Raw genomic sequence first — 19,096 nt, forward strand, 5'->3', positions numbered from 1 at the left:
AACTTGTATTTCCCCTGCAGTTACTTCCTTATAAAAATCACCTTATCTGGCCTCTTTCAAGGTTGTCCTCTTATTCTGAGTCAGGTAACCTCTGACCCTTAATGAGTAAAGACAGACTGATCCATTCTTGGTGAACTGCTAAATCCATTCCCTTCCCCCAAACAGGCATGACTACTTGGACATGTCAACCAATCCTTAAGGATGGAATGAAACAAAGCAAATCCAGTGGCTCATTAAGACAGTACAAGAGACAAATGCGACAAAACGTCAACTGGTGAACATTCACAGGATTACTAAACACTGCAGAAATTCTCTAACAGGATTTTTTTAACCAAGTTTGTGTAATACAATTTCATGAATTATGCAAATAAAGGTTTAGGCTATTCACAGACAAGCCCAGTGTTATGTTACTTTCATTGCATAGAACTGAGAACTGAACACATCAATCACAAAAGTCACAGGAGACACTGCTGCATTCCTGCCTGCTGATGGCTCTGCTGAAACATTTCCATTTCAGACAGTAAAAAAAAAAAAAAGCACATCGCTATTTTGCAGCACAGCATACTACTGACTTCCAACTGTGATTCTTTTTTTATTGTAAATTGACAATTTGTAATTATATAAATTTGGAGTACAAACTGATGTTATGATATATGAATGTAATGTGGAATAAAATCAAGCTAGTTAACATATCCATCACCTGAAATATTTAACATTTTCCAACTGTGAATCTTTTTTTTTTAAGTACAATCCTCTATTAAACCACATCCCTACATGTTTTCAAATAAAATGAACCAAAAGGGGAAAAAACTTAAAGTAGGTGAGAGTAGAGTTTTAGAGTTTAATAATTCTTGAAAACTTACCTGTTTGATTGTTTTCAGACTGAGCTATAAGAGCTGCCATTGATGAATTTGGATTTAATCTATTGCCATACATAAGAGACGGTGCCTGACTAAGCGAAGATCCAGATAGGGTATTTGCCTAAATGGAAAAAATTACAATGATAAATGAATTATATTTGAAAATATATTAAAGTTTTCCCTTCTAATAGATCTAGTAATTATATTCTCCAACTTAAGAATATAAGCAAAATGTGTGACCTTCTGAAAAGCAAATTTCATTCTTACTTGTTTTACCATTTCAACATGTCAATTTTTTTAAAAGTTACATAACTACAAAAAAAATTTTTTTTTTTTTTTTTTTTGAGACAAGAGTTTCACTCCTACCCAGGCTGGAGTGCAATGGCATGTTCTCGCCTCACTGCAACCTCCACCTCTAGGGTTCAAGCAATTCTCCTGCCTCAGCCTTCCCAGTGGCTGGGATTACAGGAGGCACCTGCCACCATGCGCAGCTAATTTTTTTTTTTTTTTTTTTTTTTTGTATTTTTAGTAGAGACAGGGTTTTACCATGTTGGCCTGGCTAGTCTCAAACTCCTGACTTCAGGTGATCCGCCTGCCTCGGCCTCTCAAAGAGCTGGGATTACAGGCGTGAGTCACCGCGCCTGGCCATAACTACACATTTTTTAAAAAGAAGGATTGGCACATTCAAAGGTAACTATTCCTACTTTTAATTTTCAACATATCTAGCAGATACCAAAGCCCAGTGGCACAGTAGCCATGTGGACATGTGACTAATTAATCTTATTAAGCCATCTATAACATAAAAGCAGGAAGACAACAGGTATCTAACAAAATGCTTCAATCTCTTGTATCACAAGCTGGCTAAGGAGGTCAAAAGTCCAACTTTTACTTCTAGTATTTTAACTACACGGAGCTGTATTTCCATTGCTTAACTCTGTCATTAGTAAAACCTGCACACTATTTTGTTACTTCCTGTTTTGATAGACTTGGAAGCCTGCTGCTTTTTCTGTTTTGTTTTGTTTTTATTTTAAAAGAAAGCAAACAGGCATCCCAAGTATGTTTTCTATACAATGCAGGACTCAACGAATCACAGCTTTGCCCTGACCCCATATAAGGCACTGTCTTTTTGGCAGCAAGCCAGCTCTACTAACTGAAGAGCTCGTCCAAAGTTTGTAATTCATTCATGTTGCTAACCACAATTCTGAAGGCCTCTACTGGGACCTGTGCCAAACAAGCGAAAATGAACCCTTAAACAGATGAAGCTAAGGAGGCTGGCCAAACTATTGCGTAATCCACTGTAATAAAAATGCTTTCTTTGATGTGCATGCTCTCTCCCACTTTCCAAGAATATTATGACCTTAAAATGTGACATTTTGGAGGCAAATCACTTGTATACAAAATGCTGTTACTCACAGAAGACTCCCAGTGGCCTGAAATAATTTTCAGATTTAACAGAACCACAAATGTTAAAGTAGAATTGTTCTTTTTCATGAATGAAATCAAACTGAAGCTTTTATAAACTAAAATCATTGCATAGTTATTTCAGAACAAAACTCCTGAAAGTATCAAAGAACTAAAGCACTTCTATCATAAAGAAGCTGAATAACAAGAACAAAAGATGTGGGACATTTGGACATGTGTAACTGCACATTAGAGACTTCAAGACAACACAGTAGTTATAATAAGCAAAATAACACAGAGAATAAGCTGTATTTCTGGACAGACTCACATCATGACATTACATCTTGGCCTTTAGCCCACCTACAAAGCATGAAAACGTGCGTTTACAGTTCACAGAAACAGTCTCTGGGATGTACCATCCTTGCTTTCTATTATCTCAAAGCGTGTATTTTATAGTTCACACTTTAATGTGTAAATTAAATCTGCCAATTTCTGGGTTTTGTTTTTTCTCTTATTAAAAATAAGCAGACAAAGTCAGTAAGTTGGTACTCTGCAGTCCTGTTTAACAATCAACTGTCCCTCAGGAAAAGGTAAGTTATAACTTCAAGATGAAGATCGTGCTATTCACTTACCATGTATTTAGTAGTAGAGGGCACATAAAACACACAGTTTATAAATAGAGATACGGTTAAGATTTTTTTTATCTCTCCAGAAGTCAATTCTTTGGGAATCTTAGCTATTCATAAAACAATATAGAATACGAAAAATACAAACAATTCAACAGAAAAAAAACAGATATTACCAGTCCCGTCTATTAAAGTCTCAGATCCTAATACTTAAAAATAGCTTTTGTAGAGCCAATTTACTCTTACTGTAGATACAATTCTAAAAAAGATCCACTACACATTTAATAGATTAGAAATGGAAAATTAATTAGAGGAAGAAAAAGTCTTATCTTGAGACAGTTTGTTGGCAGCAAGAAGTAACAGCTGACCACAGGACAGGGGAGAGGAAAGTATGACCAATAGAGAAAGCACAGTACAGAATGCGAATGGGGTGGTCCTCAAAGAAGACACTGAGAATGGCATTCTCATTTGAGTTTATTATTAACTTTATAAAGGGTACCTCTAGATGCCTTAGCACTTCCAAAGCAAGGAAACACTCTCAGCCTTTTGACTCCTGTTCATACAGTCATCTATGTTACATATCAATATACCACTTGGAATACCTTTTTACTTTCAATTATCAGTCTCATCAGTTGCCTTGGATAAGAATCTAAAGATCCAACTCTTACTAGAACTAGAAATATACTCTTTTTTAGGAAGGGTTCCTTCTGCCAAGGGCTTTACATTAATATTTATCCTTATTAGCTTCAAAATTCAGAGGGGTGGCATTTTCTTGATCTAGTCTCTGAATTATCTTAGTTTCCCTATTTATTATGCCCGCTATATATACTAAAGATCAAACTAGAAAGGACTATGGCACAACTAATTTGCATGACGATCATCAGAAAGATAAAGTAACTTTAGCATATGCTAAAGAAGGAAAGTATTTTTAAAAGATGGCTGGCAAAAGTTAATACAATAAATGAAAGTATTATTGGAAACGACCAATTTCCCAAACGGGATAGCTAAAATTAATCTGGTAGTTGTTTTTCTAGTAAAGACATTTATCTAAACAAGAGACTTTCAAAAGAGAAATTATAAGTTATTAATTTGACAAGACAGAGTCATTTTGGTGTATAAAAACATCTACATTCCATATTAATTTCTGCTGGGAAACTCAAATCATGAACATCATTTTAAGGTTGGTAAGATGAGATACCAAAGACTACACAAATGACTATCACTGCTTAGCCTACATTTCTTAACTGACGTTTGGAACAGTTAATACTGGGACCCTCAATGAGTCTTTTGGAAAGACTTGGTGCCTCCAAGCCAACAAACCCCCACCTTTTAGTGGAAAGATACCGAACCTTCTTAGCACTGAAGATGGAGAAGTGGAAGAGCTGGGAAAAGAAAGACGGCTTACTGAAGAGAGCACACACACAGTGTCTGGCGTTTCATTGACTCAAAAACCTTTGCTGCCATTAATAAGCGAAAGCACTAAGATTCAGCAGAAAGGAAGGAAGTCCATGTTAACCAAAAGAAGTAAGGGTTATGAAGCATAAAGGGCATGAAAGCTTTTATATTAAAAAACTGGAATAAGAAATAAAGGAAACATTAACATACACATACTTCTCTACAGCATACTTTGGAAATGGATTTTGAAAAGTGCATTGAAAGCGAATTACTAATGTACCAGAAGACTGATTCAGAAGATTTGGTATAAAGACTAGAAATTCTTTTTGGAAAAGAAGTACCTATTATATGACATTTCAATCTTAATCTGCCCAGGTAAGGAGAATGGCTATTGTGAATATTCTCCTTGGATCTGTTGGTACTGTAAGAATATAAGTTAACACTAGGGGAGGCTGACTGAAGGATATCCATGATATATCTAACTCTGTACTGTCCTTGTAACTTTTCTATATATCTAAAATTATTTCAAATCAAGAATATTGCCATAACAAACTTAAAGAGGAATCTTTCAAATATATATATAAAATTATGTAAGGATCATATATATAAGAATATGTGATTTTTTATATATATGGATGTATACATCCTTCATATAATATCTTAAAGAAGAATCCTTCCTCTTTCCCAAGACCAGTAACTGACAAAAATCACTTCTGCTCAAGATGTTATCTAACATTTATTCTAACACTCTAGTAAAAACCTCATTAAGAGAAGTGTAATTATTTTACAAGATGGACTGAAAGACCAGTAGATTAAGAATAAATTCAATAATTACTGAAGTAAATTTAAGTCACTTTTAAACAATATATGTTCAGGTGTCTGAGTTAAAGAATATCCTTAGCAAATTTAGAATAACTTAATATATTAAACATCTGCAAGTCTCTACCAAGGCAGTATTCAGACTCAAATAAAAGAAACTTAGTATTTCCTAAGTAGACTGGCATACCATATTAAAATATTAACAAGATAAAAATATATTTCAGCTTGAAATTTCTCCTGTTATTAACAGTTTACCTCTTATATTTTCAAATGTCTCCCTATGACTACAGAGATGTTTTAAAAGAACTTGCTTATAAAGTAGTAACTGTCAAATTCCTAGGAACTTGGCTCATTCTAAAGGAGTTGACTGCATGGGGAAAAGGGCTAAAGTCTCCTCAATTATCTGCATGTGAAACTTAAAAGTGGGCACTGTTTTGGTAGATTTTTTTCCTGCCTAATGTTGATAAGGGCAGAATAATAAGAAAAATTAGGTTCAAAAGACTAATACCTATGAAAATATTTCACCTTTGGAAAGCACTGTATTAATAGCAATGTATCATCTAGAGATAGATCTGAAACTTCATACTTCAATCATACAGGAACAGGTTATATATAGCAAGCATTTTTTTTAAATGTACAATTAACCTGTCAACAAACATTAAAGTCAAGTGATTCAAAAAAGCTCTAAAGTAGCTGCTTCAAGCTTTTCAGCCCTGACACATGACTTAAAAAATGCAATCTTCCAAAAATATTCAGGCTCACTAAATTGAGTATTTACTTTTTAAATTCCTAATTCATATATACTTTCAGGAGGAAAAACATTTTATTATCACCATATAAGCCAAGTTATCTCATTTTGGGTAAATTATTAAACTTCTCTGTCCTCAATTTCCATCTGGAAAATGAGGATAACTGTATCTACCTCACAGAAACACTGTGAGAATCGAGTTAATATATGCAAAGGGCTTAAATAATGCCTGACACATGGTAAGCGCTCACATTTTAGCTTAACTTTAAAAATTATTTTCACAAGTTATTGTGGTTTCTATTTTTCCATTAAAATCATTAGAAAATATAACTTACCAATTATATTCTGAACTGTGGCTATATTTCAAAGATTAAAACCTATTTCCCTAAGAAAAATTAGATAGCATAAATGCCTCATTATGCAGTGATGTTTTAAACTATGTATTTGATAATACAGCAATGCTGCACATAGAATGCAAGGACTTGAATGTTTCTAGATCCAATTTATATTACTGTTTGAATTGCAGAACACAATATATTTGATTAGAAAAGTTTCCAGGAAAAACATGAATGAACATTAGACATGGATTAGGGAACAATGGAAAGTTTCACATATTCTCCAGCTCAATTCAAACTTTATATTTACTAAGAACATATTCTGATAGCAGACCCATTTCTGTGTCAGCTACCACCAGCAAGGCTTCAATACTCAGCATGTGATGAGAGGTGAAACCAAGTGTGAACAACTTTCAGGTCCCATGAGTAGGCTGACTGTTGAAGCTGTCAGGTTCAATTGCATCATTCCACATTATTCAATGCTCCAAACTGCTCCCTAATTGTTAGGAGCTTAACGTATTCAAAACCATTGTTTAGGCTAATGCCAAAATGCCCCACAATTGAGTTTCCATAAAGTAGTAGGAGGGAATGAAGTGTAGTTAAACCATCACTGAACACTCATGATCAGACAACAGGACTGTATAGATTAATCAACCAATTCTAAGTAGGTTTCTTAATTGGTTAATATCAATATGGGTCTTACCTTTCTGGGAAAAAATTACTTTAGGACAAAGGCAGCTCTGAAATAATTTTGGAACTGGAAAAGACCTTAATCCACAGCTGAACCTATAATGGCTAAAATTCATTTATCTATGTTAGCATGAAATTATATGAGTTTTAACAGAAATTGTTAATACTATTTCCAATACAGAAAGTGTTCCCATACAGTTTATTTTCTCACTGGTAATCAGGCTGAAAAGTAACAACTGAAGTCATAACTATGAATTCTAAAGTATTTTATGGTCTGCATTTGAACTTCATAAAGTATCTGTACAGCAGGTACAATAGGTATTTAAAGTATTCCCATTTTACATATGGAAACACTGAGGCTCACAAAAATTAAAAGACCTGCCCAAGGTTATATGAATGAGTAGCAAAACTCCTGGAACCCTGGACTTTTGCTGACTCAAATTTCTGCTCTTTTGCATTGCATCACACAAATGGACACAGTAAAACTGCTAACAATGTTTTCCAACGAGGTACCTCTTAGCATAAGAGGTACATAATTGGGAAATTCATTTTAACAGTAACAATTAGTAATAAGAGAGCAGGCTAAGGAATCAGGCTGTCTTAATTCCAGACTTACAGATATGTGACAGTCACTGTGACTGAACCTTTTTATCATCTGATAACAAGAGATGTTACCAAGCTTATAAAAACTGACTGCTCAGAAAGGTAATTTCCTTAAAATTATAAGCCATTATATTATTTAAATCAGAAGACTAAAATTTACATTCTGACTAATTAAGTACAAACACAAATGTCACCCCAAAAGTCAGCTGAATCTGCCTAAGAAACTAAACCATTTTCTCAAGTAGAATTTAAGGTCCTTATTAGACATCATCTGAAAAGAAATCGGAGACTACATCTAAGACAACTTCCCCTACATAAACACACACATACATAATAATATTGGAAAACAAAATATCCAAAGCTAATTGAGATGAAAGTGTCACAGAAATCTGCAAAATTCTAGTCAATAATTGTATCTTTTTGTTTTTTTTCTTTTTTTGAGATGGAGTTTGGTTCTTGTTGCCCAGGCCGGACTGCAAAGGCGCGATCTCAGCTCACCGCAACCTCCGCCTCCAAGGTTCAAGCAATTCTCCTGCCTCAGCCTCCCGAGTAGCTGGGATGTAGCTGGCATCACAGGCATGCGCCACCACACCTGGCACATATATATATATATATATATTTTTTTTTTTTTGGTAGTTTTAGTAGAAATGGGGTTTCCCCATGTTGGTTAGGCTGGTCTCAAACTCCTGACCTCAGGTGATCCGTCCACCTCGGCCTCCCAAAGTGCTGGGATTACAGGCGTGAGCCACCGTGCCTGGGCAATTGTATCTTTAAAATATCAAAATATGTCCAGGCGAGGTGGCTCACACCTGCAATCCCAGCACCTTGGGAGGCCGAGGTGGGCAGATCACAAGGTCAGGAGTTTGAGACCAGCCTGGCCAACATGGTGAAACCCCATCTCTACCAAAAATACAAAAATTAGGCAGGCGTAGTGGTGCACACGTGTAGTCCCAGGTACTCAGGAGGCTGAGGCAGGAGAATCACTTGAACCCGGCAGGGGCAGAGTTTGCAGTGAGCCAAGATCATGCCATTACACTCTAGCCTGGGCAACTGAGTGAGACCCCGTCTCAAAACAAACAAACAAAACAACAACAACAAAAGAAACACGAAATATCTGCATTTACTAAATATCACATAAATAAACCTTGGAAGTTTACTTTACTTTAAATGATGTTTAAGTCTACATCATTTTGTTTAACAGTAACACGGGATAGGACAAGAAGCCATGATTATCACATGAAGATTGTATTTCAAAAGCAAAACTCAGAAAGTAGGATGTAACAGAATGCAATTACATTTCACTGCATTCAGTCTTAAGTTCTTCTACTAAAGAAATCATCCATCAAACAAAAAAAAGCACCTGCATTCTCCCAAAGACAGAACAGAATGACTGTAGAACTATGAAACAGTGGGATTTGAAAGGCGAAATGAAAAATTAATGACACTCCTACAAAAATGAATTTATACCTCTACTCCTGATCCAACAAGGGCAGAGCACATTATTAACAGTCACATGGACAGGAGTCCACTCTTTCCGCAATGTTAAGAAACTACTCTATTACTGATACACTATTATGTAGTAAAGCAGGCTTCCTATCAATTATTTGTGAAAGAACCATTACTCTAAAAACAAGTCTGTTGAAAGGAAAAAAAAAGGCGGGGGGTGGGGGGGGGGGTGGTTTAACACTTAAGAATATAAAATAGAGGCCAGGCGCGGTGGTCCACACCTGTAATCCCAGCACTTTGGGAGGCCGTGGTGGGTGGATCACCTGAAGTCAGGAGTTCGAGACCAGCCTGACCAACATGGTGAAACTCCATCTCTATCAAAAATACAAAAATTAGCCAGGCGTGGTGGTGGGTGCCAGTAGTCCCAGCTACTCGGGAGGCAGAGGTTGCAGTGAGCCAAGATCGCACCACTGCACTCCAGACTGGGTGACAGAGCAAGACTCCATCTCAAAAAAAAAAAAAAAAAAAGAAGAAGAAGAATATAAAATAGGTTTATCAAACAGTTTTTTAAAGTTTTTTCTCCCAAAATTTGTGCTATCAGACTCCCCCCCACCCCCAATTTTACAAGTGTCTCCTTTTCCCCCCAATTAAAATCATAAATCAACTTATTCTAAGTTTTTAACTTCTACTAGCCCTTCCCAATCTTAGCTCCTTTACCACTTTCCAGGGAACAATTCTTAAGACACCAAATAAGCCAATGTAGAGGTCTGTTTACTTAAAATGTGTATCACAAAAAGCAAAAATGACCTCTGGATTTTATCCTGCTGGCACCAATCCAATCAATAAAAACTATTTTCATTAAGGGCATGGGGGCACAAAACGGTATTCAAGTTTAATATTTCCATTATCTATCAATATTATTAAAGTTTTTGCTTGCAAGTGTGATGGTTTTCTTAATAGTTGTGGTAAGACTTCTAGGATTCCTTTTTTTTGGGGGGGGGGGGGGGGAGACAAGAGTCTGGCTCTGTTGGTTGGTCCAAGCTGGGGTGCAGTGGCGCGATCTTGGCTCACTGCAACCTCCACTTCCTGCGTTCGAGCGATTCTCCTGCCTCAGCCTCCCAAGTAGCTGGAACTACAGGTGTGAACCACTATACCCGGCTAAATTTTTAATTTTTTAGTAGAGACAGAGTTTCGCCATGTTGGCCGGGCTGGTCTCAAACTCCTGACCTCAAGCGACCCACCCACCGTGGCCTGCCCAAAGTGCTGGGATTACAGGCATGAGCCACCATGCCTGGCCTAGAATTACATTTTAAATATTGATAATTTTTATTCACCCATTTATCTTATTGCATTGCTCTCAAATCAACTACTTAGAGCAACCCTAAATAAAACACTACGATGTGACTATCTAAATACAATTAATGTATGACTTGAAAACAAACAGGGTCTATATGAGAGTGAAACAGGAATAAACTTTATCATTTTGAAAAAAAAGATTCAACTGCTAAGTGTCCTATCAATTTTAAGAGTCCTATCAATTCTATTTAAATATTTCTGTATCCTTTCTTTTGCACATTGCCTAGAAAATTTCACATTTTTCACATTCGACACCATTATTATTGTCTCAGGCAGCTAAATTGAAGTAGTTCAGCACTCACTTCAACTGAGAGGTCAACGTGCCTCAGTTGCCTGGAGACTGATGGTTGCTACAGCAGCACCAGATAAGCCAGGCTAAATAAGCTTCAGCTTGAAGACAGAAAGCATTTACTGCTGAACAGAAACACAGATGCAGGTATCTCAGTACACAGCATGTAAATCTAACTGGATGATCACATTTGTAAGAGACCCATCTTTCTGAAAACTGGAGAGGGGATTTTAATTGAACTGAATCCTGGGTTACTTACAACTAAGATTTCTTTGTTCTTCAGATGAGTCACATGTTAAGTGGAATTTTGCCTCTAGCTATAAATTTCCCTTCACTACCACTTCCCTAATGCCAACCCCCTGGCTCACAAACATAATGAATGAGAAGAAATGAGGATTTTTGCTTAATTCAGCTGGGAATTAACCAGAGAATAATTAAACAGACTTTTATAAAGACAGAAAAGAAAAAAGCACATTGAAAATGTTCATGTGAGACTTTGTCCAAGGATATAAAACTATCAACAGCATATGGTTACACTTAATTAAAAGAGATAAAACCATTTATAAGAGCCATTCTTTCATTTATCCTTTCACCCTCTCTAACCCCAAACCCCTGTTATGGCTACCTCACTTTTAGTGAAATGAACCACAGAAAAACTCTGCTAAAGTAGTCAAACTCCTTTAACTCAATTTGGGAGGTTCACCAAATAGTTCACTTTCAACTTCAAAGATGATACTACTAAAATCATGCCATTGATTTTCTGTGCTGAACTGTCTGGGGTTGATTCTAATACGTAATTTTAATAGCAACTGCTTGCACTGTGCCATTCACACAAATGCATCAAAATAACCTAATGCTGTGCTTGCTGGAAAAGCATATGTATCCTAACGACACACGCAATGGAAATTATGCACACATCCATAAAGCTTAAGTTGACAGGAACTTATAAACAACTATTTTAACTAGTTGTTCATTATTAGACATTTGTCCCTGTGATCATTTTCTTGACCATTAAAAGACTACTAGAGCTTTGGAGAAATGAAAATAAAATTATACATAATTCCAAATAAATAAAAATATATATTTTGGAAATCTTAAATGATTATCTCTGGGGAAGGGGAGTGTAATGCAGGTGGGTTGGGTGCAGCTTTCCCCCTGCACTGTCCTGTTTATAAAACAGGATTACAATTTCTTTTATTTGACTCTTACTTTTAAAACATCTTGGCCAGGGGCGGTGGCTCACACCTGTAATCCTAACACTTTGGGAGGCCGAGGCAGGCAGATTACCTGAGGTCAGGGGTTGAAAACCAACCTGGCCAACATGGCGAAACCTCACCTCTACTAAAAATACAAAAATCACCTAGGCAAGGTGGCATGCGACTGTAATCTCAGCTGGTCAGGAGGCTGGGGCAGGAGAAGCACTTGAAACCAGGAGGCGGAGGTGCAGTGAGCCAAGGTCACGCCACTGCACTCCAGCCTGGGTGACAAGAGTGAGACTCCGTCCCCAAAAACATCCTATAGACTAGGCCATCTATCAAACTACAAATCTAAAGTCAGATAAAAGGGGTACACAAATGGAAAAACCTGTATATTCATCATTATTTACAATATTTACAAACACTGTTCTCTCCCACTAGGAGGAAAAATGTCTAGTGTTTGAAGCGATCATTCAGTTTTTTAACCTATATTCTCCTATACTGGTTTTTTTTAAAACTTTAAAAAGATTTCATATATTATTTGTGTAATTTTAAAAATTATAAAAGGAATTTTAAAAATCACAAGAGTCCAAAACTGGCTCATATTTTGTGGATCCTACTTTTTTAAAGAAAAAATAAAAGCTCCTCTGAAATTATATTTTATATCATTCGGACAAAACTTAAAACCCAGAAATTAAGAAGAATTAGTTGGTGCCCATACATTCATCCATCCTCTCTCATGAATACCATGTAAAAATACCTATCATTTTCACTAACACATTACTACAAATTGAGATATTTCATAAATTCCTGTAGAAGGCCCTATTTCATTTGTTTGTCCTCTAATGAAACTCACTTTAAAAATGAGAAACCCACCTACTACCTCTCACATCATAGTGTAACAACTTACCTGAGTTGTAGCAACAGCAGGGGCTGCAGATGACACCGCTGAGGGAGAGAGTGCTCCTACTTGTTGCAAATGCCCAGAAGACTGCTGAGGTAAGTGAGAGCTGGAGACAGGAGTACTAGATCCCGAGCCAGATACTACATTTGGAAATGATACTGCTACATCATTGCTGTTATAAATACCTGCAAAAAAAACCAAATTTTATTTAAATATAACTTAGCAGTCAAATTTGTTATAGACACACATAATCAGTAAACTTGCATTTCCTCCTGGATCCCTCCTCCAATTATAAATTTTATTGTTGGTATTTAAAAAATATTGTGCTAGTACTAAACAAATAAACACTGACTTTTCATGAAGCGGTTCTCTAAAAGAACCTACACCATTTTTATTTAGCAAAAAGGCTTTTGTTAAAAGCAGGGGATAGCAGGAAGAGCTTTGTAAAAAATATATAATGGATTTTAGGAGTTTCTAAGAGCAAGAAAACATTTCTTAAGTAGAGGAATGAAGCAATTAGAGTTCCATAAAAATCACCTAATGGGCCTTCCAAAAGGCAAATACTAAGGCCCCAGAAATCATGACTGAGAAAGTCTGAAGTAGGAAGAGACCTTGTTCTAGAAAGGTGACAGGGTAGAAATTAAAATGGAATAGGCCCAACTTGAAATTCAGAAACCAACAGAGGAGCTGATGACATTGGTGGGAGACAGGCGTGGGAATAAAGAATGTTGGTAGATTCTAGAGACATTCCAGAGATAACACAGACAGGACTTTGTGACTGACTGTATGGGGCACCTGCAGGGATAGGAGAGGAGGAAGGATTAAGACATGATGAACTGGGCTATGAGTTGGCAGCTCCATTTACTCCAGAGAACATAAGAGGTGAAAATCATGGGAGACTTGATGAAATCACTTTGAGAGGAACCATGGGGATAAAAGCCAGAAATAAGGTGGGAAATGGAAGCTACTCATTCTAGAAAAGAGGATTGGGGGGGGGGCCGGGGGAGGGGAGGATGAGCATAAGTTAATAGGAAACAAGTTAATTTTTTTAGAAGTGCTGATTTTTAAAAAAACAGAAAATCATGCTCAGCATAGACAAGGAGAGGCTTTCAGGATAAAGAAATGGGAATATCTATAAACCAGCTGTTTTCAACAAGGGGTGATTTTGTAGGACATTTCACAATACCTGGAGACATTTTTAGTTATCAAGCCTGGAAGGTGCTACTGGCATCCAATGGGTATAGACCAGGGATGCTACTAGACATTTTACAATGCACAGGACAACCTCTATAAGAAATAACTGGCCCATAGTGTTAATAGTGTGGCGGCCAAGAAAACTTGCTATAAACCAGAGCTCCTGGGAGGCCAAGAGGGAAGAAGAGCCTGAGACTCAGGTACAGAAACAGAAGGAAAGAATGAACCTAAGTGGGCTGTAGAAAAAAATATATAAATAAATAAAAATTACCAATTGTAGCCCTAGAGGGCAACAATAATCAGTAATTTATATCAACAACACAATTTACTTTGTTCTAAAGCACATCAACATAGCCCGGACAACAAAGGGAGATACTGTCTCTACAAAAAATAAAAATTAACCAGGCATGGTGGCACACGCCTGTAGTCCCAGCTACCATGGGGACTGAGGTGTGAGGATCACCTGAGCCTGGAAGTTCGAGGCTGTAGTGAGCCATGCTGTGATTGCACCACTGCACTCCAGACTTGGCAATAGAGCAAGACTCTGTCATAAATAAATAAATAAATAAATAACGTTACTGACATATAATAAATTAAAGCACCTACAATCTTATTCAAACAGGGAAAACAAAACAATTGGGATATTTTTAAAGGCCTCAGAGCTATAATTAAGGCTTCGAGATCTTTTTTATATCTACAGTTTCTCCAGAAAAAATATATTCATTTAGCCAATGCATTCATACTCCAAACATCATTGAACTCATTATTTGCCAGGCATTATTCTAAGCCCTGGAGATAAAAAGGCATTCAAGATAGGTAGTCTTTGCCTTCAAGAAGTTGCGTAGAAAAAAAAGGCATTACAAACAGTTGTGAAGAGCACTACAACAGAGACATCCTCAGGGGGCTAGGAGCACAGAAAAAGAGGTATCTAATTCAGACCTGGAGTGAGAAAAGTGGTGAGCCAAAAAACGTACTGGAAGAGATGTTGTTGCTTTTCAGGCTAATTTCTTTTCTATCTTTTGTTTGTTTTCTGAGTCTTTTGTTTGTTTTCTGAAACAGTCTTACTCTGTCATCTATACTGGAGTGCAGTGGTGCAATCATAGCTCACTGCAGCCTTGACCTCCTGAGCCAAGCGAACCTCCTGCCTCAGCCTCCCAAGTAGCTGGGACCACAGGCGAACACCACTATACCTAGTTTTTGTTTTGTTTTGTTTTTGTTTTTGTTTTTTTTTGCGGGGGTAGTCGGGGCAGTAAGACATGGGGGTCTCACTATGCTGACAAGCTGATTTCAAACTCCTGAGCTCAAGTTGTCCTCCCACTTGAACCTCCCAAAGTGCTGACATTACACGCATGAGCCACCATGCCCAGCCTCAAGCTAGTTTCTTTTTTGAGATGAAGTCTCACTCTATTGCCCAGGCTGGTGTGCAGTGGTGCAATCTCGGCTCACTGTAACCTCCACCTGCAGGTTCAAGTGATTCTCCTGCCTCAGCCTCCCTAGTAGCTGGGATTACATGCACGTGCCATCACCCTCAGCTAATTTTTGTATTTTTACTAGAGATGGGGTTTCACCATGTTGGCCAGGCTGGTCTCAAACTCCTGACCTCAGGTGATCTGCCCGTCTTGGCCTCCCAAAGTGCTGGGATTACAGGTTTGAGCCACCACACCTGGCCTCTCAAGCTAATTTCTAAAGGCACTGCAGAACACAGGTGAAGGACGGTTTGGGGAAGAAACATGCAGTAGAGAGCAGGATAAATTCTAAGGACTTGGTGACTACTTAGACCTGAAAATTCTATTAGACTAATAGAACTTGGTGACTAATTAGACCTGAAAAATAAAAATAAGGGTAGAGTCACCAATGACTCTTAAGCAGCAGTAAGTGCATGTAGTGATACCATTCACTGAAACAGGAACAGCAACTGAAAGCAGTGTTTGGTTACTGTACGCAAGTAACTGTGCTAGCATAAGAACTCAATGAAGTAAATATTACTCCCATTTCACATATGAGCAAACAGAAGTTTAAAGAAATAAAGTAACTTGCTTGGTGAGCTAGTAGGTGGTGAAATATTGATTCAAACTCACAGGTGTCCTATAAATGAAATCACTTCCTAATACAAATTAGAAGTTCAGGGTCACGGTCTTTGAGATGCCTGTGGGTGACAGAACTCCTATATATGGCACACAATGGGATAAGCCTAAAACCCAGCAGAAAATTCAGATCTGAAGACAAATAAAATCTAGGAGTGAGAAGCATGGTAAGTTACAGTAAGTAAACTTGCAAACTAAAAATACTTACTATTGGTCTGCACTATGGTTGAAATTTTAACCAGTTGCTCATAATTATCATACAAATAAGAAATTTCCCATTAAGAATTCTAGATGTCTAATATCTCTTGAAAAACTGAAGATTTGCCAACACTGGATACTATATTATAAAAGAGCAGCAATATGACCAGAGCTCTGAACAGGGCATGGAGACTTTAATCCAGCATCTCCATCATCCCTGACCATGTCACTCATTTATGTTACCTACGTGGCCCCATAAGTATTTTATTTACAACTCTTGGTATGAACACAATGGTCAAGGCCAAGGAACAAAAATGGAATCACCCAGGGAAAATTTTCAGCATGATCAAGAGAAGAGAACCAAAGACAGAACCCTAAATAACATTACCATTTAATGGGTAAACAAAATTAGATCACAAAGGGCAAACTTAGAAAACTAAGATAGAGAATCTTATAAACTGCTCTAAGAATTTCAAAGGAATGGCTGGGTGCAGTGGCTCAGGCTTGTAATCCCAGCACTTTGGGAGGCCAAGGTGGGCAGATCCCTTTGAGCCCAGGACCGGCCTGGGCAACATGGTGAAATCCTACCTCTACCAAAAATACAAAATTAGCTGGGTGTGGTGTCAAGTGTGGTGGTGTGTGCCTGTAGTCCCAGCTACTTGGGAGGCTGAGGTGGGACAATTGCTTGAGCCTGGGAGGTTGAGATTAAGCCGAGATTGTTCCACTGTACTCCAGGCTCAGTGACAGAACAAGACCCTGTCTCCAAAAAAGAAAAAGAAAAAGAAAAAGAAAAAGAAAAAGAAAAAGAAAAAGAAAAAGAAAAAGAAAAAGAGAGGAAAGGAAAGGAAAGGGGAAAGGGGAAACAAAGGAGAAAGGAAAGGAAAGGGAAAGGGAAAAGGAAAAGGAGAAAGGAAGAAAAAGAAACAAGTTTGGCTGAGAAGGACAGGAAAGAGCATGTTAATGAAGTGATTATTTATAAACCTTATATTCCAAATAACACATAGCAGAGAAAAAGATATGCATTTTTAAAGGTTGCTACTCCATAGATAATTCAACAAATACTGAGTTTCTATTGAATTCAGTGTTTTCAAAGTATCTTAGAAGATAAAATACTGCAGTCAGATGCGGTGGCTCACACCTGTAATCCCAGCACTTTGGGAGGCTGAGGCAGATGTATCACCTGAGGTCAGGAGTTTGAGACCAGCCTGGCCAACATGGCGAAACACATCTCAACTAAAAATACAAAACTTGGCCGGGCGCGGTGGCTCAAGCCTGTAATCCCAGCACTTTGGGAGGCCGAGACGGGCGGATCACGAGGTCAGGAGATCGAGACCATTCTGGCTAACATGGTGAAAACCCGTCTGTACTAAAAAATACAAAAAACTAGCCAGGCGTGGTGGCGGGCGCCTGTAGTCCCAGCTACTCAAGAGGCTGAGGCAGGAGAATTGCTTGAACCCAGGAGATGGAGGTTGCAGTGAGCCGAGATCCGGCCACTGCACTCCAGCCTGGGTGACAGAGCGAGACTCCGTCTCAAAAAAAAAAAAAAAACAAAAAAAAAAAAAAAACAAAACTTAGCCAGGTGCATGCCTGTAGTCCCAGTTACTCGAGAGGCTGAGGCAGGAGAATCACTTGAGAGGCGGAGGTTGCAATAAGCCAAGATCACACCACTGCACTCCAGCCTGTGCAACAGAGCAAGACTCCATCTCAAAAAAAAGGAAAAAAAAAAAGATAAAATGCTGATTATCTAGTTAATTTGGAAGTGAAAAGTGTACTACACAGGGAGTCTCCAACTTCTAAAATTAGAAGACAAAAGTTAGCTGGAGGCAGCATGCCGAAATTGAAACAGCAGAAGCTTTTGACTTAGACAAAACTGGGTTCAAATGCTGGATCTGTCACCTATGTGACCCTTAATCAAACTACTTAACCCTTCTGAGCCTCCATATTATTATTCTCTATAAAACAAAGATAATGGCTACCTTAAAGACTTTTTGTGAGATTTTGAGAATATCCATATAAAAAAGCTCTAGCAATGCCTACCACAGAGTAAGTTTCAATAAATGGTAGCTAAAGCCATTCTGGTGTTAATGCTTTCATTAAAAATGTACCTGTAAGTCAGGAAAGTACAATGTTTTAACTACCAGGTCCTCCAATGTCTCTACTACACTTTGAAAGCTGCAATTACCATCACAACATGCAGCAAAACATCTTGGAAGAATAATATTGAGAAGCAAAATCATGGTGATTAAGGATCTTCAATCTCAAAACTTAAAATTGTTTTTATATTATTACATCAACCTATACTTACATAGGAAATTATGCAGCTAAATGTGCAATCCAGTAATCACACTATGGAACAATATCTGGTACTCAGTTTACTGGTTAAAAAAAAACAACAGAGCAAAATGTTCTTTCCTATCAAGGCAGGAAAGCTTAAAATTCTAAATCTTTCTTTGAAAATGAAAATAAGTATTCCCTTCAACTTTCTTGCTCCTCAGGTAGGACTGGTACAACATCCACCTTAAATTCTTGTGTATCTGCTTTCTATTTAACTTCACTCTATTTTTCATCTTATTTAAGTCATATACTGTTTTTAACTAAAATCAAGGTGGTATTCAATTAATTAAATAATTGTTTAATTAAACAATTAAATGTTACAATGCATGAGCTCTAGGAAAATACACTGAAATTCATCTGTTCAGGATAGGGAGGAGAAACAAAGCTGCAGAATGATACAGAGGGTGGCAATGACATATTGATTCCTTCCTTTCCTTCCTTCCTTTCATCAAACAAATATTCAGTAGGTATGAGGAATCAGGCTAGGAGCTGGGATAATGTAGGGAGCAAGACAGAATATTTTAGCTCTCTGGGAATTTACAATTTAAGGAGCGAGGCAAACATTAAAACAAATACATGAATATAAATTCCAACACATACTATAACAGAAGAGAAAAA

At 37.5% G+C, this 19,096-nt stretch overlaps 1 protein-coding gene across 3 annotated transcripts in view; it reads right to left on the bottom strand.

The window, feature by feature from the left end:
• The window catches only part of MLLT10 (MLLT10, histone lysine methyltransferase DOT1L cofactor), a 219,168-nt gene that overhangs the window by 17,117 nt on the left and 182,955 nt on the right, over positions 1–19,096 (bottom strand). For all 3 annotated transcript variants that reach the window (XM_025396563.1, XM_025396564.1, XM_025396565.1), the window contains 2 exons: positions 12,675–12,853; positions 864–981 (listed from right to left, as the gene is read on the bottom strand). In XM_025396563.1, the coding sequence (XP_025252348.1) occupies positions 864–981; positions 12,675–12,853 (297 nt within the window). The remainder of the gene's footprint in view (positions 1–863; positions 982–12,674; positions 12,854–19,096) is intronic.

This window comes from Theropithecus gelada, chromosome 9 (assembly GCF_003255815.1).
Source record: "Theropithecus gelada isolate Dixy chromosome 9, Tgel_1.0, whole genome shotgun sequence".
Taxonomy (NCBI): domain Eukaryota; kingdom Metazoa; phylum Chordata; class Mammalia; order Primates; family Cercopithecidae; genus Theropithecus; species Theropithecus gelada.